Source organism: Pagrus pagrus (assembly GCF_965226575.1).
Source record: "Pagrus pagrus genome assembly, chromosome: 12".
NCBI lineage: Eukaryota > Metazoa > Chordata > Actinopteri > Spariformes > Sparidae > Pagrus > Pagrus pagrus.
In genome coordinates this window covers 20,769,207-20,791,711 of record NC_140196.1, presented here as the reverse complement: position 1 = coordinate 20,791,711, position 22,505 = coordinate 20,769,207, and the positions used below count along the sequence as shown (strand labels likewise).

General features: G+C 41.9%; 2 protein-coding genes across 4 annotated transcripts; one reads left to right on the top strand and one right to left on the bottom strand.

Annotated features, from left to right (window-relative positions):
• Positions 1-2,165: 2,165 nt before the first annotated feature.
• On the top strand, positions 2,166-10,335 carry LOC311265998 (uncharacterized protein). 2 transcript variants are annotated; one of them, XM_084368188.1, is made up of 7 exons: positions 2,166-2,239; positions 3,265-4,016; positions 4,148-4,353; positions 4,696-4,866; positions 5,933-6,085; positions 7,390-7,456; positions 7,630-10,335. In XM_084368188.1, the coding sequence occupies exons 2-7, from the start codon at positions 3,350-3,352 to the stop codon at positions 9,204-9,206; spliced, it is 2,841 nt and encodes a 946-aa protein (XP_084224314.1). In that variant the 5' UTR covers positions 2,166-2,239; positions 3,265-3,349; the 3' UTR covers positions 9,207-10,335. The 2 variants fall into 2 exon arrangements, with proteins under 2 accessions (XP_084224314.1, XP_084224313.1); XM_084368187.1 differs by lacking the exon at positions 2,166-2,239 and having other exon boundaries at positions 3,089-4,016.
• A 2,965-nt stretch (positions 10,336-13,300) lies between these two features.
• Positions 13,301-21,542, bottom strand: LOC311266746 (annexin A13-like). Of its 2 annotated transcripts, none has more exons than XM_084369269.1 (11): positions 21,374-21,542; positions 20,557-20,632; positions 19,286-19,380; positions 19,012-19,179; positions 18,111-18,144; positions 17,768-17,847; positions 17,096-17,164; positions 15,639-15,740; positions 15,432-15,507; positions 15,222-15,334; positions 13,301-14,769 (listed from the first exon to the last, which is right to left on the bottom strand). In XM_084369269.1, the coding sequence occupies exons 1-11, from the start codon at positions 21,386-21,388 to the stop codon at positions 14,650-14,652; spliced, it is 948 nt and encodes a 315-aa protein (XP_084225395.1). In that variant the 5' UTR covers positions 21,389-21,542; the 3' UTR covers positions 13,301-14,649. The 2 variants fall into 2 exon arrangements, with proteins under 2 accessions (XP_084225395.1, XP_084225394.1); XM_084369268.1 differs by having other exon boundaries at positions 19,012-19,182; positions 21,374-21,540.
• Positions 21,543-22,505: the final 963 nt, after the last annotated feature.

Below are 22,505 nucleotides of genomic sequence, written 5' to 3'. Positions count from 1 at the left end.
AGCACATATCATGTGGACTTCCTGTGTAATCAGGAAGTAGATATATCTGCTTCTCTGCTAAAGCAGAGTGAGGTTTTTCTAATTCTGTTGCATGTCTGCGGCGCTGTGCTGCAGATGATAACCATAATTGCCTCTTCATTTCATTTCTCACAGCCTGACACAGTCATGTCAGAGCCTCGCACAGGTGTTCCTGCCTGATTAGACCTGAGCTCAACGCTGAGTGGGCACATACAGAATGTAACTTATGCCTGATTGACAGGTCAATCACTATTCTGTTAGTTTTCTTGATGCATCCCACCTTTGCGATCGAGTGGAGGGAGTTTGGTGACATCCACGAAACAGAAGGAAAACTAAAAAAGAAAAGAAAAGACGGCTTAAAGGTGCAAAATGTAAGAATTTTAGTTAAAAACATAAAAAGCAGTCACTAAATGTATCGACAGAATGTGAACGTATATATTTTGATGTTATTACGACTATGTATTGTGTTGCAAAGATGTAGTATTGCCTTAAGTTTGCATGCTAACCAGCTAGCCCCATCCTGGTCCAACGCTCCTGTGCTAGCAGTGTAAATATCAACATTCCCTACATGCATGGCTAATCAAGCTAACTAGCGAACAGCAGCTACATTTATGAACTCGACAGGTGGACCATTCTTACAAATTGCACCTTTAAAATGTCTTTCTTTGCTTAAGAAAAACATAACTTTCATATATTTTATCGGAACTCCAATGTAATTCTTTCGCTCCTGTTGATTTATTGTGTTTTAATCAGTGAAACTTATCTTACCCTATTGTTATGTTCCTCTTTTTAAATCCTGTGTGTCTTTTTACTTTCGCCTTGTCATTCTGTCTTGTATTAATGCCTTTTTAATGTCTGAACTGCTTTGCCATGTTTTTCTGAGGGTGCCCTCCACACAGACCAGGTCTCCTCCAACGAGGTCTAATCAACCAGAGTAACTGGAAACACCTGTGTGAGCTTCCAGGGCCTGTGAATACATGGGTCACTTGAGGTAATGCAGCATTAAACTAAGTAATGACTTACAGGGTTTGATGAGAGGAACCAAATTACTCCAATATAAATGACTTTCTGGTAGTGAAACAGACAGATGGATCTTGATCAAGTGGAAAGTACTGAAAAGGTACTGTTGTAGTAAATTAAAACCAGAGTGTAACGAGAATAACTGGCTCAAATAGCATACGGTTAAAGCAAGCAGCTCTTACTCACCAACAAATTTATAGAAGACAAAGTTAATTGTTGGCAAATATAAAGACATATTTAAAGCAATATTATGTAGAAATTAGCCTGTTGTGTGATTTGGCGCCCCCCACAGTTTCTGTAACATCACTGCCTCAAATACAATCCCACGTCTGTAACACAGTTGCGCCCCGAATCCATTTATATTTCATTTGTAGGTACAATTTATTTACTGTAAATAAAGAATTACATTAGATGTAAATAAGAAATGCATAGCCAGCCAGTCACTTTATTCTGTAAGAATAACACTTATTAAGATTAGATAAAAGTCATGTTATTGATATTTCTTTTCTCTCGTATACGTTTGGTGTTGAGGTAATCCAAAAGTAACAGAAAGTAATCGAGTCACATTACTTTCACATAACCATCAACTACATTTTTTGACAAGTAATTAGTAACTGTATCGGAAAGTGACCCTCCTGACCTTGATTACAAGACACTGCACCATCAAAATGGTTTTGAAACTGTTATTTTGAGGTAATTTTTTTTCCTTTTGATTATATAATGTTGCTGTAATCAATAACAACAAAGCAGTGCTGTAATAGACATACACTCAGTTGCCAGTTTATTAGGGACACCTATAACTGTCAGGGGGGCACAGTTACTAAATAAATAGTAGTACTTTTATATTTACTGTGTTGTCAGAAATAAAGTAAATTAAAGGTCCAGGTGTATAATGAGGACATGAGTGAGATAGAAGCATATTCACTTGTCCACTTAGAATTAAAATGATGACCCACTCACATGAGACTTTGTTCATGTGTCCTTAAAGTGTGAAAACACAGTTGCTTTGGCAGCACATAGAGTGAGATGGTTGTGAGAATAGCGTCACTATGAATAGAAATGTGTGAAGTCTGATGGTGTGAAAACAGAAGCACAGACAGACACGAACTTATAGTTGTTGTGGGCAGTTTGTCTCTCCATCAGCACGGAGTTGATGTCAGTAGGTACATTCAGACTCATGTGTGGTCTGACTTCAGCCTCGGTGAGTAAATTAGTAACTGTGTCTGTGACCTGGCTATCACCTGCTGCGTATGTGCATGTGTGTGTGCACACATTACAGTAAAATGTTTGTTTTTTTTAGAAAATTCAAACTCAATATATTCATCATGTGACTGTTTATAAGCATTTCTGAATGATTCATAACAAGCTACTGCAAGAAGGCGAATGGAGGATGCATGTACTGACCTTCAGTGTGTATGTGTGTGTGAGGGGAAATGACAAGAGAGGGAATTGTAAGTGTTTCTAATGTGGGTTAAAGCTTTAATCAAAGCCATGTGGGGTCCGGGAGGGGAAATGAGAGTGGTAATAAAGAGTAATAAAGTTTACATTCTGCAGGAGAGGCAGTTTTGGCTCCAGCTTTACATATCACAGAGTTGAGTCTTAAAAGTCCTCCTTCTGCACCCTAATCCAGTTCTACAGAAGAGATCAAAGCGTTGATGCCACATAAAGCAGAGATTTAATTCTGACAGGGCTTATTAAAAGCCCACAGTGCTGATCCTGTCATTACAAAGAATGGCTAAAGAAAAGGAAATACGTCTTTGAATGATATAGTTAAATGCAGAAGAACTCTATAAACTAAATCTCTGAAATTCCCTCGGACCATTTGGAGCTTGTCATGAACTGCTCAAAACTGTGCGTAAAAAAAACTGGTTAGAAACGACCCGCCGGAGTGTGAGAATAAAAATAACATTAGAATAGTCCAAATATCTACCACATGCACAGCTTCAATAGGATTGGAGTGACTCGGCAGAGTGGTATGTCCGGGAAAGCTACGGGTTAATTTAAGACTAGGAGCAAAGCCTGTTGCCAATTAGGAGCAGTGAGCGCCACATGTGGGCTAGACGTAGCTATCTCCAGAAGGGGCAAAGGGGGCAGAAACCGCGCTGCGCGCAATGGAGACAAGCTGACTGTCTGTGCAATCACTTCTTCTAGATCAATTGGCAGTTAAGTGTTTGGACAGTTACTAATTTGTGGGATTTTTTTTTCTCTTGAGGGATGATTAAACAGGATCTGCAGGGCTGAAGAACTGGTGCGTAAAAGGACCACCGCTTACTCGTGGCCTGCTTCCATTTTCACCTTTCAGAATTGCAACATGGCACGCATCTCTGCCATATTTTTACTCTGTGTAACATCTATACTCAGTGGAGCAGAGAGCGTGGCTGAGCCCTGCCAGGGGACGCGCTGCTTCTCTGGCCAGGACTGGAGAAGACCGTGCGTCGGAGCGCACTGCCAGGGGCGCACGGAGGCAGCAGCGCCCCGACGGCAGTTTCACCCCTCTGTGCAGTCCAGACAAGGACAAGTCTACCCGAGTTATCAACAGGATGGTCATTTCAATCATCACCAAGCCCAGAGTGCGCCGTTAGCACCGTACACCATCGTCCAACCTCAGCAGGGGGGCTTCGCGCAACAAGCGGGTACGGATGGCACCAGGAGGACCAACCCGAGAACCATCACTGCGGAGGTGTTCCATCCTGGCTGCGCTGGTGGGACATGTCCGACCACAGTCTCCCATCACCCGACGAGTGATGACAGCGCAGCATGGGACTGCAAAGGGATTGGATGTAAACTTCCCCTCCGGATGCGCCAGAAGTCCAAGTCTTGCGTCGGAGACGGTTGCGGTGCGCACGGAGGAGACGACGGGAGAGGACACTCATCCCCGGTTCATGTGACAGACAGAGCGGCGCAGTTTCTGGATGAGCTTCCAGACTTTGGGTCGGAACGTGGCGCTTGGATACAGTTAACATGTGACATGAAACCAGGTCAGTATCAGCCTGCGAGTGATTAGACACACACTGGAAAGAAAGATGATCTCATTCCAACTGCAACCTTCTCAGTGAGAAAATGATAATTACTTAAATAGCTGTGTAATAGTTTTGTATTTTTGCCACAGGGAACAATGAGGTTCCCGCAGAGGACGCTCTCGTGCTTCAGCTGCAGCTGTCTAAGAGTCAGGACAAACTGGTTGAGGCCCTCAGGGGCCAACAGGACGAGGTCAGGGAGCTGCAGAGGCTCCTCAGTGAGCAGCAGGGGACGCTGGTCAACCAGCAGAGAGAAATACTGGAGCAACAGAGGAGGATGTACGAACAGATGGAACAAGTAAGGCGGCTGTGATTGATGATGATGATTAATAGAGTGTTAATAGCTGGTGGGTTTCTTATTGGCCAGTGATTAGAGGAACATTAAACATTTATTTAGATGAGGTGCATTGAAATCACTTGATGATGTGGCCCGCTGACCTCTCTGTGGAGAATGAGTTCCATATGGAGATCAGAGGATTGAATGTTCTGTAGAAACTGAAATCAGGATCTAAATAAAAGGGACTGCACCTAATAATCATTCATTTTTTAGTTTAATTGTGTATTCATAAAAGTCATGATGATGAATACTATGATCACACTGAAATTTTTGAACATTTTAATTCTGTTCCTCTTCTGCCAGGTCAAAGCCCAGTACAACATAATGATGGACAGCATCAAACAGACATCCTTCCAGGGCCTCCAGGGGGAGCTAGACAGTCACATGGAAACCCTGAGTGGGCAGGTCAGAGCCCACCAAGCTCAGCAGGCTCTCTCTCTGCACAAGGTGGACATGGAGGCCAGCGTGATGGAGGTGAGCTGCAAGTTGAATCAGGAATCAGGAGTGTTCAGAATACAGTGTATCAAACTTTAATTTAATGCAAGCCATCATCTTGCAAGAATATGTTTTATATATATATGTTGTGCATATATTAGAGATAAAGTGATTAAAAGTAACTAAGTACTTTTGATCAATCAGCAAATCAAACACTGTACTTAAGTACAATTTTGAGGTACTTGTATTTTACTTGAGTATTTCCATTTTCTTACAATATACATGCTACACCTTCTATTCTGTACTCAACTACAAATCATAGGGAAATATTATACTTATACATTATTGGATTACTTTAGTTACTAGTTACTTTGCAGACTCAGCATAATGCTACAATATGCAATCAACAAATAAATGTATATATTTATGTATATGTTTCTAAAGTTATTCAAATTAGCCACACCTTTATTAGCTGCAGTTTTATCATAACTCATTATTAATAATGATAATAATCCAATAATATTATATACATTGTTCTACAATGGGCCATACTGCATAATTAACACTTTTACTTTTGGTATTTTAAGTAAAAGTTTGATGCTTATACATTTGTATGTTTACTTAAAGGGGCACTTTGTAGTTTTGGAGAAGAAATTCAAACTCTAACTCACGGAATAAACAAGCTGTTCTCAGAAGAAAATAAGGTCCCAGAACACTGTTTGAAGCTAGAAAGGTGGCAGGGTCCGCCAAATATAAACAAAGTAAAACAGTATGAAATGATGTTGTCCTTTAAGGTCAGTTTGTTTATTCAGTTTGTTAAGGCACACAAATCAGTCAATAAAGATCTTTCTCTTCTGATGAACATTTCTTAGTAAAGTAAAAATGTCAATGCAGGACTTTTACTTATTAAGTAATCCCCCCAGTTCTTACATTCATACCTGCTTGAATCTTGCATATAATAACTTCTGCTCTAATGTCCCATCATTCTTCAACTAACATATTAACTCTCCTGCATATATGACATTTGGTTAACTACTCTGTTTATATTATATGCAGACCTGACTATGGTGTCAGATTATCACATTGACATGTTTGATGTCATTAGGTGGGTCGGTCCCTGATGGCCTGTGGAAGTTGTGGTACTGACGAGTACTGCGGCTTCAGCAGCGGTCATCCTCGCTGTGAGAAGTGTACCATCTGTCCTGCAGGCTTCTTCCTGGTCGCCCAGTGTTCAGTCCACGCAGACAGAATCTGCCAGGTTAGCACTACTTTCTTTTTACAGCATGACTGATGACAAAAATTCAAAGCATGGAAGAAAAATCAAAGTTTGTGCTGGTGGTAAAATGCAAATGTTAAATAAATTTCCACTGTTTCACCATCAAATACTATCAAATGTAGAATTGTCATGACAGACCGAAAAAGACCAAAGGAAACAAGAAGCAGCTGGAGACAGAACAAGAAAGCTACCAGGCTTAAAACTGAACTCCCTACAGATGTCAATGGACTTCTGTGACCTGTTAATCACACAGTCAAACCTGCAATCACAGATTTTTTTGCCGATTGAGAATAGCAGAAACAAGCTGTGAACTCAACACAGTCATGCTATCAACTTTAAGATTGATATCACATACTTCTTCACATACTTCCTCTTCTTGCCTATTTGAAGTAACAGTTACAGGATAACATCAGAATGTCTGAAAGTCCAAGCTTCTCTGTCTTTCAGCTCTTGTTTGTTGTCTACACTCTACACTCACTCCTCTTGCTCTTTAGGTGCTAAATGCTTCACTGCAAACGTTTTGCTGTTAACAACTGCCACCAGCTGCTGCAGGCAGTAGTTGAATATAAAACCAAAACAAAGCTCAAAGGCGCTAAACAGCTCTGTAGAGCTTTCTGTGGGTACCCCACAAGGAGCAATTTTTACTTCAAGTACTCATATTTTACAATTAGTCAAGTATAATTATAGCTCATTTAAAGATATAAGTAATAATTCTGCATTAAAATGTCTATAAATTGGGGCCCACTGGCTCAGTTGGTAGAGCAGGCGTCCCATGTGCAGAGGCCGTGTCCTCGCTACAGTGGCCCAGGGTTGAGTCAAACCTGTGGTCCCTTGCAAAAAAAAAATACTAAAAATTTATATTTTGTTTGCAATGTGTGTGTGTTTCATTTGGTAGCTGTTTCTTCCGGGACAGAGTGAGGAAGTCTGTGAGTGTGATTAAACGTAACGTGAATAAAAGTTAAACACACTAAAACAAACAGCCAAATGAACCCACTGTATGTTAGCAGTAAGTTAGCAAGCAAAGATGCAGAGGGTGCTTACCCGTGTGCTTGCATTCAGGTGAATTAGTAAATTAGTAAACCTTGGCTCTGGGTGTTTATTCCTCCAGAAGGTCTGGCATTGCACCCAACTCTCTCATCCTAAAGCTAGCCAGTTCCGAGCAGTGGCTCCACCAGGCCCTCCCCACACAGCACTCAGCAGAAATAATTTGTTTTGTTTTGTTCTGAAGAAACTATAAATCATTTGTTTAAAATTGATGTTATTTTATTCATCATTCATCATTACAGGACAGAGATGAATGTCTTGAAATAACTGATCTGTGTGGAGATTCACAGAAGTGTCTCAATACTCCAGGTATGAATTTCTGAGATCCTTTCTAAATATTGCCTGCACTGATTACAACTCAACAACTATAATTACCAACACTCCCACACTTTCCCTCTCCTCCATTTGTTGTACTTCTGACTAATTATTTCTAGTAAAAGGCTGTGCTTCAGACACTGAAATACTTTTTACCCCGTCATCAGGTGGATTCAGGTGTCAGGGCATGACAGAACGAGATGCCAACTCTGGAATGTGCAGCCATGGCTACTTCTACAACTCAGACGTGGATGAGTGTCAGGCCTGTAATGAATGCGATGGGGAGCCCATAGCTTCACCTTGTACCTTCACCTCAGACGCCATGTGCACTGGCCCTGCTGCTGCTGGTGACAGTGCCCTCTCTCTTGCCTGGGCTGGAGATGCGAGTCTGCCTGGTGCAAAAGGCCACATCCTGGCTCATGCCTTCCCTAGCGTGCAGCTTCACCTCCAGGGAAAAGGCGATGCAAGTCTGGTGGCCCCTGAAGATGGGCGCCTGGTGCTTCGGCAGCACGGTCTGATCTGGCTGGATGACAATCTCTCGGTGACTCACGGCTGTCGTAGTTTCGTCCAGGTGTGTCTGCGTATGAACAACACGGACGGCTCTGAAAGTCGTGACCTCAGCGGTGTACGGATCGAGCAGCAGGAAGCAAGGTCCCTACAGAGCGTGAGCATCAGTGGGGTAGCAGAGGTAGCACCAGGTCACATCATCTCCCTCTACCTCCGGAGTGCCAACCAGCACTGTAACCAAAGTGGGGAAGGTCTGCAGCTGTACAATCCTTCAGCAGCTTCGCTCAGTCTCCTCTGGCTCTCTCATGACACTGGAGCAGTTGCCATGACAGCTCAGGCCATGGTGTCTGCACACTACCATACGACCTATCGCCCAGTCTTCCGCACCACCTCCACATCTGACCCTTATGTCGTGGGGCTGACTCATGACGGCCGCGGGATCCGTTTTGCGGAGAGTGGCACGATACGTTTTGTATTCCAGCAGGCGTTGTACTCCATGGGCCAGGCATGTGTGAGCGAGGGCTTCCAAATATTGGCATACCTCAACCATAATGGAACCGGCATGGAGCTGTGTCGTACCTTCAAACCAGGCGTGCACTATCGAGACACATCCATATCTCTGTCTGGAGCCTCTAAAGTTGACCCTGGGGACACACTAGCCTTTGAGATCCTCTCTCCTGCTCAGTGCAACGTACGTTTCTTTGGCGATGAGACAGGCATCAGCACCCTCAGCTTGGTTTGGGTCCCGGCTGCAATCTCTTCCTCTTTGTCTGCCTCCATATCTCACGCGGGCCTTCCCTCGGGAGCAGTCCGAAACAAGCCCCTGTTCTTCCGCCAGACCAGCGCCCAGGTGTCCCAGATGGAGCTGCTGGGGAAGGGATCCGCAGATCAGAGACGAGATTTTGTCTTCAAGGAGAGTGGCACGGCCAGTGTGGCTCTGGATCTCAAACTTATTCACTCCTGCAACCTGGTCAAGGTGACCCTTCTAAGGCGAAGTGATCCAGAGGGGTCAGGAGGAGGCCGGGAGGCAGAGGGAGCGCGACCTGTCCCTCTGGCCCAGCAGGTGAGTGGTCAGATGCCTGAGGGCAGCCACTGGGCCAGAGTTAGCCTGCGAGCATCCTTCCAGGTTCATAATGGCACGGCGGTGTTCTTCGTACTTGACTGTGTACGTGGACGGGTAAACCAGATCAGCCACCACTCAGGAAGTGGAGTGTCAGTCCTCTGGGTGGCAGCATAACACAAGAAGACAAAACTTTATTGTGTTGTTCCTTGATATGGTTTCCAGTTCGGTCGACCAGATGTTGAGTGATTTATATGATGGACTCATTTTGTTGGTTTGATTGTAAAGGAATAGTAAGACGGGTTGGAAAAGATGCTTATTTGCTTCCTTGCCAATAATTAGATGAGAAGATTGATACCACTCTCATTCTGTCTGCTCAGTGTTAAGATGCTTAGCTTAGTGTAAAGACTAGAACCAGCTAACCTGGCTCTGTCCAAATATAATATACCACACCTATAGGTTAAGCACCTGTAAAGCTCAATGTTGAACACTTTATATCTTGCTTGTCTAATCTGTGCAAAAACAAAGTGTCAAAGCATCAAGTTGTGGTTATATACCAGGCTAGCCGCTTCCCAGCCTTTGTAGCTACTAAGCAAAACTAAGCTAACCATTTCTGGTCATCATCTTCTCATTCAACTCTAACAAGCATATTTCCCAAACTTTGAACTATTCATTTAAGCTGCTTGATTTAAGTGAGCAGCCTACAGCTAGCCTAAATTGACTTTTGTAAAAAATATTTTAAAAGCTTGAGTATGGACTTTTATTTTTTTAAAAACGTAGCATTATGCATTAATATGAATGCAAGTATTAGTACTGTGTAATGATTTCTGCAAAAGTTCAAATTATGGCCCTAAAGAACCGTCTCCAGCTTCAGATTCTTCTCATGCTTGAGTCGTCTGTTTTTATGTTCAGAAATTCAATGTGCTTTTACTTTGTCTGTCTTTTATTTATGTAATTCATTCACACCAAAGGACTTCATCGTTCCCGCTGTGACTACAGCATTTTCTGCTGTCACCAAAAGCGATTCTCTGGTGCTGGTTTCATTCAGGAGTGTGTTTTTTAAGAGCACATGTTTCATGTTAGCTGCCATTTTCTAATGTGAATATCTACTGCATGCCTTGTTTAATGACCACTTTCTGCATTAGAGAGTCATGTGTTCTTCGCTAAGGCCCTGTTGATTAAACTGTCCTGGGGAGACAGCATGTTATTTTGTTATACAACGCCTTAAGAGTTACTGTTTACTCAAAGTGTAATAAAGTGTATATTTGATGTTTTGTATTAAATGCAATAAAAGTGTTTTGCTTGACTCTTGGCTGTCTCTGAATAGGGACTGCTTGGTGTGACGTGCGCACATTTAAAGGTGCTGTATGAAAGAACTGACCACCAAGGAATATATCAAATTCATACTCAAAACAAATTGAGCAGCATATTACCTAGTTACCTATTTCCTAGTTAGCTCGCTTAGCCACGTATCTAGTGGTCGACTGGCAGCGCGGAGCACCAGGGTACTGTTGGTGTTTACATTACGAGCAAAGGGGCTTTGGAGCTGGTTAGCAGCTACAGCTACTGCTACTGCTGTATGAGCTTAGATCTGGCCTATTGTATGGTGGCTAATGTTAGCTAATGTTAGCAAACATTTAGAGCGATATTGCTGTGAAGGCTAACTGATATTCCTTATTTAGTTAGTTGACTAATGACTCTCTTGGCTAATTGTGCTATCGTTGCTATAACATTTTAGCATTATATCAGGTAGGCCTACTCTAGCCTATCACATATGTCCTTTTTGTAATGGCAGAGATGCACTCTTTATGTGCATATAACCTTGTGTCTGTTAGGCTAATGCTATCACAAGCTTTTCCCTACATGCCGCAGTTAGAAAAATGGAGACTGAATTGTACATGTTTGCTCTTGGCAGAAGCTGCCAGGTGTTTCCTGTTACACATCAAAGAACAGAGGTCCTTTATCATGAATTTAAACAGTTGAAATTATATTAGGCGGGTAGTTAACCTCCTAATGGCCTTCCTACACACGTCCACCAACAACCCCTCTCATTCTCAGAGTGCTGCTCTGCTTTGGCCCAAGATCAAAAAGCATATTACGACCCTGGGCATATGTTCTATGAAAAGCAGTCGACCAGTTGATGTTATTATTTCAGCCTTTGAAGTCATGACCTGGAGGTTAGTGTGTGCTATAGATTATTCAATAAATCGTGACTTTTAGGGGATTAGTGCCATTAATATGCAGGTCTGTGTCTTGAAGGTGCCGGTATGGAGTCTCCAGGATCAAAAGAGTGCCGACTCAACCATTTCCCACTTCAGTCCTCTAATTCTCTCTAGTTCAAGGTTGCTTGACCAGACTGTTACCATGGATAAAACATGGGCACAGTTTATGAACTTTATGTGGAACCTTTGTGAGAAACTAGACAAAAAGAACAAAGACGACAAGCAGACCTGGAAGTTGACAAACAGACCAGAAAGAGAGCATTTCATGAGACAAATTGAAACCACCTCCAGGCTGACAGATGACTGGCTGGGTGAGTTATGGTGGTCTGAGGATGATGAATGCTGGAGGAAAAAGGTCAGAGCCCCACAGTATAGAGAGCGGAGCTCCGTCTGGAAGGACTAGTTGCCCTAACACATTAGCACTGGATGATAGTTAATAGAGTACAGATGGAGGGAAAGACAACCTCAACAGCATCCAGTAGGTATGGGTGTGTCTTTAGCAGCTGGGTTGTATGCACACATGTTCACTTTCAGGAGTTAGTCACTTTTGTGGCCTCCAAAATATTTTAATAAGATTTAAAGAATAACAATCTGATTTATTTATAAGGAGAATTGAATCCACTAATCAGTTTCAGTTTCAGGGCAGTTTCAGAGAAGAAATTCAAACTCAGAAATATTAATTTTTTCCACAACTGAGTAAACAAGCTGTTTTCAGAGGAAAATAAGGTCCCCAGAATAATGTTGGAAGCTAGAAGGATGGCAGGGTCCGCCACATATAAACAAAGTTAAACAGTATGAGTGTTGTCCTTTAAGGTCAGTTTGTTTATTCAGTCATGAAAACAAAGAGAGTTTGTTTATTTAATTTGTTTAGGCATGAAACATATCAGTCAATGAGAACTGTTATCTTCTCATTAAAATGTCTTCCCTAAAAACTACATAGTGCTCCTTTAAGAGACTTCATGAAAGTTATAAGGGAGTGAGGAGAGTCCAAAAAGGGAATGTTAAGTGTTTTATCTTTTTGCTAAAGGGAGAGTATACTGAAGTTTTTGGGGGAACAAACATTTTTTTTCTTCTTCTTTCCAAGGGGAGGGTCCAAATATATATATATATATATATATATATATATATATATATATATATACATAAATAAACCTGTGTATGGTCTTGGTTTTAAAAACACAAAGATCAACCCCCCCAACACCTAATTTTCCTCCAGTCCCTTATATGTTTTTTGTTGTTGTAATAGGATAATTTCTTTAAAAGAATACAATATATTGAGACTTGATACTTCTCACTCAATTCACGGGTCTATGGACAGAGGGTGTCGTACACTCTACAGATTGTAATGCTCCCTAAGGTGCTGTTATTTGTGATTTTGACTTAACCTGTCTTGAAAAGTGATTTGAACACCTCATGCTCGTGTCCATACACTGTATGGAATCTACACTCCCCAACTTTAACAGGCATGTGTGGAGCTCACAGCCTTCTACAGTAGACAGGCTGCCAGATTTAAAGTGTAGCATGAGGTGGATGATGGGACTACTGGGCCACATATGGTGCACAGACTGCATATGTACACGACAGGTAGCAGGAATGTGCAGAGGCCAGGTATGCTCCAAACTTTGCCCTCGATACTGAAACAACCTTAACATCAAGGCAACAGAAAGAGAAAAAGACATGGAGGAAGGAGCGGGAGGAAGAGAAGAAGAAAGCTGTGGGAAAGAAAGTGAGAAATCGGCTGCTCCTGTGTCCGTGCATCTGGAAGCAGTTCACGCTTGTTTTTTTAACTTTTCTTCTCCTCTTATCTGCTTTTAACTCGCCCAGAGGTTTCTGTGCTCTGCAGTAAGACTACATGTTTGGGGCTGGATGTTGTAAAAAAAGCAACTTTTATACGGCGTTGGATTACAGGCCACTGACACAAACATTATGAAATGTTGAGCAACCCAGTAGATTTGTATGTTCACCATCAGAGGAAAAGCTTGATTATAAAGAATATCACAATGTTGGTTACACAGTATGTTAAAGGTACACAACAGGTTGCACATATCAGAAAGTATATAAATACATAATTGTTTATTGTCAAGTCATTTATTCCCAAAAAGCAGTGCAGACATATTCCTACTGGTGCAACACTGCCCTCTACAGGAGATAAAAGGAACACAACATGATTTTTAAATTTTTTTTTTGTTGGGGTTAAATTTATTATCACAGCAAACATATGCCACGTTTTTATACCACAATGTTAACAATGACCTATTTCATATAATTTAGTTCATTAATTTGCTTTTGACAATACAACCGATAGTAGAAGAGTAATATCGATTACTGTAATCTTGGTTATGAATAGATTCAGTTCAGATACAATGTGCCGCACATGATTGCAGACTGTACTTCAGGGGTTACAGAGCAAAATGTTTTTCAGTATTAGCATTATTGCCTAATGATCTCGAAGTTTTACACAATTATCAAGTAGGACTATATTTAGTACAGGTAAAGTTAATTATAACTGGATGATAGCAGACAAACAGCAACTGTCTAATAAAGTGTGTAAACATGAGCTGTGATCGAAGAAAAGACTACAAAGTTAAAAATCCCAGATATCATTTCGGGATGTGACTACAAAAACCTAATACTGTGTACTTTAAGAGTTTAGGCTTTTGATTTTTTAGCCATGTATAATGAATCCCTCACTGCGTTCAGACAACAGAGATCAGACGTGATAATTCGGCACTTAAGTGTTGAGTGTTGCAGCATAAAGGAAATTACATCGCGATCATCTTATGAAAGGCATCTTTGAGGCTTACAGTGGTGAAGTTAATGGATGATGATGAAATGAAACGAACAAAGTGAGGAATGAAAGAGGCTGCGTGGTGAGTGTCGAGCAGCAGCAGCCTCTTGATGTTTACAGCTTTGGGATACGCTCGAAATGGTGAGCTACGGCCGAAATACAAAAAGGCTGTGAAGCTGCTGATTGTGAATGACGACCATCGGTTTGGATAAATGCATTAACGTGATGCTCAGCTGCACGGTTTCCATGTAAGTTACGCAATGCTGCAATAATGCTGTCAACGGGATAACAAATAGTCAATGCACCTCGGTTTTACTGGGTTAAAACAGTAAGGCAATCTCCACTCAGTGTGATGTTACTGGCAAAACTGTGTATTTCAAGCTTATGAGTGTAGGTAAAACACTGTATCTCATGATAATACGTTGATTTTTGGTCCATGCTGCGAATACAACTGACTGTCTCTAAGATGTGAAAGAGAGAGATCAGAAGAAATGTGAGAAGGATGACAGATAGAGTGAATGAGTGAAAAAGAAGAAGAGGAGGAAGGATGAGTGGGTACAGAGGAGAGACTGTGTCGCGTTGGTTAAATAAGGCCTGGAGTCAGACAGTTTCAGTGCAGGATCTCGATGAGGAGGCGTTTGAAGTCTCCACCACACTCTGAATCCAGAGCATCCTTCAGGGTGACATCGTATTTCTCCAGGTACATGTCCTTCACGGTGTCCAGGTCGATCTGTGGGTGGACAACATGACACTGCCGTCAACACAAAAACTCCTTTCATCGCTAGCTTTTGTTTTTGAAATAGACGGTCATGAATTAGAGACAGCCAGGTGCAGAGCTGGACCTTATAGAGGAATAAACACCAGCAGTCACATCGGACTCTGCTCTAATTTGGAGTCATTTACCAACAGGAGGAGAGCACAGAGATTAGTTTTGAACTTTTGGGATTGCAGCAGATGATGTTTATGCACTGTGATGTTGACAGCTGGCTGGAGGCTGAACTGGAGGTTGAACTGAACTGAAATGCATCGTTACCTTGAGGGATTTTACTGCAGAAATCGTACATATTATATCTTTAATATCAAAATTTGGTTTTGAAGATCTGCAATCTCTGTGATTCATGAAATTACTATGTGGTAACTATGTATGATCAGACATTTGGCTGTGTGGTTACAAGGACTTGCCTCAGAACGGCCTACAATGATGCGGATGAGTGTGTCTTCATCGGTGCCCGCTCCCTTCATGGCGGCATTAAGACGTCGGGCAAAATAAAGCTGCGGGTTCTTCGCACACCGGACTACAAAACACAAAAAGGCAGCAGGTGTTATTAAAAGAACGTGTCTTTGATTATGTGTTTCATGGCTTGTGAACAATCCTGTCACAGTGTTACCTACCCAGAGTGATGTAGCAGTCCTTGAGAGTTCCTGTGGCCTCACTGTCAATGGTGTCCAAAATGTCTGTGCCTGAAAGCTGCAAGACAATAAGTTAATGAAAAGAACAGGACAATAAAATAATAAGAACGTATCATATCAACAATGAGGAGAGGTCAGCAGGAAATCATCACAACACAGCTTTTTTGGCATGAAGCAGTGTGTCCTTACCGACTCATAGGCCTTAAATGTGGCCTGAAGCTGCATGTAGTTCCTTTGTGCCAGGATGTAGGTGAAGGTCGACTCATCAGTGCCAAACCTGCCTTCTCCTGCCTGACGGGCACAAAAACAGGAAATAATATGCCAACATTTCTGAGTATATTTCACAGCATTAAAGCAATATTTGCTACTTTTGGTCAGTATGGGCCTGTACTCAAATTCATGGGATCTGGGAACATGGTGAGTACAATGTCATCCTGACTGATGAAAAGTACAGCTAGTACAACGAAAATAAGACTCTGTGTGACTCAGCGTCATTCTTTTATGGAGAGAGATCTAAAGATGATTGTGAAACCTCACGAGGGCAACAACACTAGTCTCATTTCTCTCTACTCCCAAGCCAATTTTTTACAACTTGAAATCTCCCCCTATGACATAGAAGAGGCCTTAAAGACACGATCAGACATTTCCAATATGGCGTCTTCAACTGTGGTGATTTCTCTTGCGTCACTGTGGCAGTCCTGGTATTATCACAAAGCCGTTAGCCTTTTATCTGATGGAGATAGAAAAGCATCACAATTTCACGCTATCAATCAAGTCATCAAATAAAAAAAAGAACACTGCTTCATTACTTTGCCACGAGCGGTGTGTTATAGGCTAACATTGGCTACGTGTACTCTTACCCTGCTAGCCTGCACTGATATTAGAGGAGTGATACCAAGCACAGCAACTTCACTGCTGGACTTTAGTTAAATTTCAGGCGTCAAGTAGCCTAGCATCAAATGGGGGAATGCAACATTGAATTAGGTCAAAATGGAGGACTGTCATGTAGATAACAGCAATAAATGTAACTTTAACCCTCGTCATCTAACCAACCATCTAACCCTCAGCAGGCAACGAACACAAGCCAATAAGGGGGACACTTGGGGGGTCTTTTTGGACATTTGGCCACCACAGAGTACAGCCTTTGACCTTAAATTATGACCTGATGATTGTGCTGGATAAAAAGTTGAGGGATGCTCAAAGTGATGATAACTCCAGCAATCTATCAAAAACATTGCCAGACATTTTCACTAAATCCTCACAATGCTGAATGAACTGACTCAGGATCAGTGATTTTTATAGAAGATGGAATGTTAGAAGTTAGTACAACAATTTTCGCAGACCTCGCCACATTACCGTCGCTGCACACATTTATTGTTGACTGCGAAACCTAAAATATGAAGCTTCACAACATAGTGAAATTCCACAAAGATGTCACAATCCTGTACTGTAATAAATGCCACAGCACAGCATCACCAAAACCAAAACAAGCTTTGATTTAATAAAAACCTGAGATTTTTCCAGTCATCCATCTAAATCTAGGATCAGGTTTCCGTACAAACACTGGTGGTATTTTCGGGGGAGACTATGAATAAGGTCTCTAATTTGAAGGAAGTGTGCGGCGCAGATTTCATCTGTCAAAGTACCTCAAACAAAGATGCGGCATCCTGTTGGGCTAAATCCTCATCCACTTCATAGCCGTCGTCTCTGCTCGCCTGTGAAAAGAAAGCAGGACACAGGAGAGCAGAGGGGAGGAAAGGAGAGGAGAGGTTTAAGAGGATGGATAAAGTATGCGATGTGGTGAGGGAAAAGATTTGGTGAGCGGAGGAAAGGTCAAAAAGATGGATTACAAAATAATCTCAGGCATTTAACAGGATAACAATCATCTGCCACACATTAAAGGGAAATATTTGAAGGCCATTGAAGCTCTCCGGATAAATGTCGCTGTAGAACATGAGTCACAATGTGTTTGTCTTTTCTTCTCTGAGGGAAGGAAAAGAGAGGGGAAGCAGAAAAAAAGGGTGGGAGCGCTGGAAGGCTGGAGAAGGCATGGAGGCCGAGGCATGCCAGACAATGATGTGATGTGTGACGAATGCCTCAGTGGGCGAAACACAGCGTGGAGAACAATTCTGCCAGCTATTATCAAAGGAAGACAAGTACTGTTGTCCTTGTCTTTATGGCTTCCCTCCAGATACAAGACTTCCACCTCAATATTTGACTGTGCTTGAAACTCATGCTGCCGTGTGTACTGCAGCGCCCCTTGTAACTGTCAGAGTATCTGTCATGGTTAGATGAAGCGAAAGATAATGAGTCTTTACCTGCAGCAGTGACATCAGCATGTTCCTCACATCTCCACTGGTGTCATCCTCAATGTCTGCGTCCAACTCGCGCTCATGAACTGGAAGGTAAGAGACAAAAAGTGCTCGAGATATTTTGTAACAAGGGAAATTGGAGCCTGAGGAGGATAAAATCAGTCTGTATTTGTGGTCAGTGATGGATCTTTTCACCATGAATCACTCCTTAAAGTGAAAACACCCACAACATTATGGTAAGTGCAGCGGAGTGTTATTCTGTTCCATGTGCTGCTTAAATGACCACACTTTCCAGCATGAGATGAACATGCCGCCGTTTATCCGTGAGTCAGCACGGAAGGAAGCTCACCCTGGGCGTAAGCCTGCTTGTAGCTCAAGATGTCCTGTTAGAAGTAGAAGAAGATGAGATTTAGACATTAGAGCTGCTGGAACTGGAATAAACTAGAAACATGAAACTTGGCTCAATAGGTGGAAATGATGTCAAAGACCGCCATGATGGTTTTTTTTTTACATCTGCTCCACATTTCTCTACCACATTTCCTGTGGATCATCACTGGACCGAGCGTATTAGAAGTGGCACAAGGCTCGTTGATATCTTATTTAGTTTTCAAGATACTGACCGATAAAGTGGACAGCACTTTACCAATTTCATATATTTCATGTATTAATCAAAATAATAAGTGCCATATTGATTGGTGCAAGTGGGCGTGGCCTATCACACATTTGCTCCCAACTCAAGATGCCTCCGAACAACCCTGATTAAACTCGCTGGAGACATCCTGCGCTATCACTTGTACATGCACCTCAGGTTTAGTTCAATCTGATTCAGGGGGACGAATGACAAAACTTTGAGTGAGCGGTCACTCAACAGCTGCAGGCTTTGTTCTAACGAAACAAGAGTGTGTTTGGTCTCACTCCGTCAAATTCAATTTAAACTAGCTGAAGTGACTTTGCTCACCTGTGCGAAGCCTGAAACCCACTCCATGTGAGTGCAAAAGAGCTTAATATTTGAGATGGATCAAATGACTGTGTGTAATATGAAAGAGGTCTACAGTTCAGATCTTTTGAGCGTTTAGCATCTTTTAGCTTTAGGTTTCACAGCTTAAACTTGACTGTTTTCTGTTTCACCGCTGCCCCTCAGACAGTCCGAGTCCACCACTGCGGATTAGTTTACTGTAGTTAACCTATAGTTAAAGACTGAATGAAACTAGACACATGTTGCACAACAATAGTATCCCATATTGACAGACCTCATTGGTGGCCGTGCACAGGATCTCCACGAGCACAGCTTCGTCTGTGCCCGCCCCCTTCATGGCCTTCCTCAGCTCCTTGGCAAAGTAGATATGAGGAGGGTCCAACATGGCCATGGTGGCGTTCTCAAAACTACCAGTCAGCTCCTTCTTCAGGACCTCCTCCAGCTCCTGGGCAAACACATTTGCTAACTTAAATACACTCATACACACAAACACACATGACAACCAGGCATCATGTTACCTCTGTGTTCACTCACAGGCAGGTACTCACATCATCGTACTTTTCGAAGTAGGCCTGTTTGATCTCCACACGCTGAGCTGCAGAGCGATTGGCCAGGATCTGAATAATGGCCTCTTCATCTGTGCCTGGAGAACACACAGCAGCACACACACGAAGGGTTAACTTCACATTCAAACACAGTAAAAAGCACTTAGCCATCATTGCAATACTACACCACTGCTCGACACCTAAAAAGCATTTTAAAGACTGAGGGCTGTGTAGGAATCGTGCCACTCAACATGTGATAACATACAGTAATGCATACTGGAGCCATTTAAGACTGAAAACTTGTGTCATATTTATGCTCACTATTTTCATAATTGTGACATTTTATTTTATTTGACGTCCCTTTAAATTCAGTGGGTATTTCTGTGTTGGAGCTGCCTCTCATTCATTCATCATTTACCGGTGGTCAGTGGACGAGATGAGACTGAGAGGATTTGACACTGAGCTTTGATGCCTGTCACTGTTAGACTGTCCATTCATCATGATGCAAAGTACACTTAATATGTTTAGTCTGTTTCTGTAACTTGTAATGTCAGTGGTAAATGATAACAGAGATGGAAAATGGAACAGATCAAAAAAGGAGCAAGTATTGGCTACATATTGATAACACAATATTGCTGGTATAAAGCAGCTCCCAGTGAACAGATGTTATTGACAAATTGCCTTAAAATGTTCTGCAAAATGTTCTGCAGGACGTCTGGCACACTTTTATCTTCAGTCACTTTAAAGGGGCACTATGTAGTTTGGGGGGAGAAGAGAAAGATCTTCATTTACTGTTTTTTTATGCCTAAACAAACTAAATAAACAACAAAATAAACAAAACTGACCTTAAAGGACAACACAATTTCATACTGTTTTACTTTGTTTATATTTGGCGGACCCTGCCACCTTTCTAGCTTCAAACAGTGATAAATATGTTTTTAGTTTGTATAATTAAACATAGTGCTCCTTTAAAATTAGGGTAAAAGTGTTTTGCTCTCTGGAGTATTAACAGATAACTAGTTTGATATCAGGTAAATCAGTTGACTTCATCTAATCAGGTGATCATGTCATAGATGCTTTAAAGGTCCTACTTGTAAGAAAAGTTCATTTTTGAATCTCATTCCCAACTCGCTTGTGGGATTGTAGGAGGGGTCGGCCGCCATCCCAAAACAACACTGTTTTTGACTATTTTTGTTACAAATAGGACCTTTAATCACATCCAAATAGAGAAGGACAGAAGATTTAGCCAAACCTCTGTTACTCTATACACTTACCTAAACCTTTACATGCTTTCCTGATGGCCTTGATATCAGCTGTGACATCAAAGTCCTCACATGGGACTATGGTGGGCTAGAGGATAAAAAGTCAATGTGGAAATCATTCATAAAATGTAAGAAAATCTGTAAAAACTACTAAATCATCCACATCCTACAGTGTTCTTCTTGGGTCATGTCACTGACAGACTGTAAGAGTGAAAGCAGCCTGCAGAAAGTAATGTAGCCTATCAGAAAATTGAACAAACACTAGTATAAAGCTGTAATCATGATGCTCTCGGTCAGACAGATGAAAGAGTGTAGAGGATGTATCACAGCAGATCCAGGGCAGAGTCTCCCTGCAGGAAAAGGGTGCAGCCCTGCTGTACTCGCTGAGTCATGGCTCAGCAGCAGCAGCAGTATGCAGCCTCCTCTCCTCTCCTGTCCTCGCCCACCCCCAGTTTAATACAATGCGGCCTTATTGATCAGCGTTTCTGTGAAATTCCTCATCGCTGCTGCTGACTGCTGGGCCTGGCAGGGCACACTGTCTGTGCCCGAGTTAACTGCGCAACTTTCTCAGTGCTCACACTGTTCACACACAGTTTGTACAGAAAGTCTCCTGATGAAGGACATAAAATGATGTTATGATGCTTCAGTGATCCCGCTGCTGATGATTTACAGGCTCACTACGACATCCTATTACATCATCGCGAACCCGACCGTCCAGCACAGTAACGAGAGTTTTCTAAATAAATCCAGCGACACCATTCTGATGCACTTCACACAACAGCTGATGTAGTTTTGGCTGCAGAAGTTGTAGAAAACCCACTTGTCTTACCTGAACGTTGCCCATGATGTTCCGGACAGACTGTGTGCGGCTCTAACAAGGTGACAAATGAAGGCTGAGAGTGTGTATGTGTGTGTGTGTCGGGTGTGTTGTTTGCTCTGCAGCTGATGTGTGATGCGTGTCAGGTCGGATGGGCTGTTCCTGCATGGAGGCAGCCCTGTCCGGTGCTGCAGGGTGACGTCACTGCCGCTTATTAATTTAGCAGGATGGAGCTGGGTCCTAAAACAGGATCATTAACTAGTTGTTGGACTGATTCTAACATTGGCTTGTGAGTTATTTGTTCTTACTTGTGCCCAGTGGTGGATTTTACCGAAGTACATTTACTCAACCTCCATTTTAAAGTACTTCTACTAAACTTAAAGGGGCACTGTGTGACTCTGGAGAAGAAATTCAAACTCTGAATTTTAATATTAATGAGGTAATCATACAAACTCAGAATTTTTAGTTTTTTTTCCATAACTGAATAAACAAGCTGTTCTCAGAGGAAAATAAGGTCCCAGAACACTGTTTGAAGCTGGAAAGGTGGCAGGGTCTGCCACATATAAACAAAGTAATACACTGTAAAATTGTGTTTATTCACTCATGAAAACAAAGACAGTTTTTTATTTAGTTTATTTAAGCATAAAAATATCAGTCGATGAAGATCTTTCTCTTCTGATTAAAAATGTTCCCCAAAACTACAAAGTGCTCCTTTGAAGGGTAATTCAAGCAATTTTACACATTAAAGTATGTTTACAGGTCTTGGGGAGTACTACTGCATATGTGAAGAAAGTAGTATAAAGCCTTTTGTGGCTCCAGAGGAAGCTGCATGTAATCTGATGAACTGCCTCCAGTAAAGTCGCATGGTTGGTAATGTAGGCACCAGTGACATAATTATTATGGCAATTATAAAGTGTTACCCAGTGTAGAAATACTCCTTTAAGTTCCTGCATTCGAAATTTTAGTCAAAATTATCATCAGCAAAATGTGTTAAAGAATCAAAAATTTAAGTACTTATTAGTTGTATGATATCTTCGTTAAAATTGCATTAAAATGTAAGAAGCATTGTAATGTTGACGAGGTGCAGCTAATTTGAACAACTTCAACAACAAGAATAGTTCATCTCTAGCAATACATTGTATTT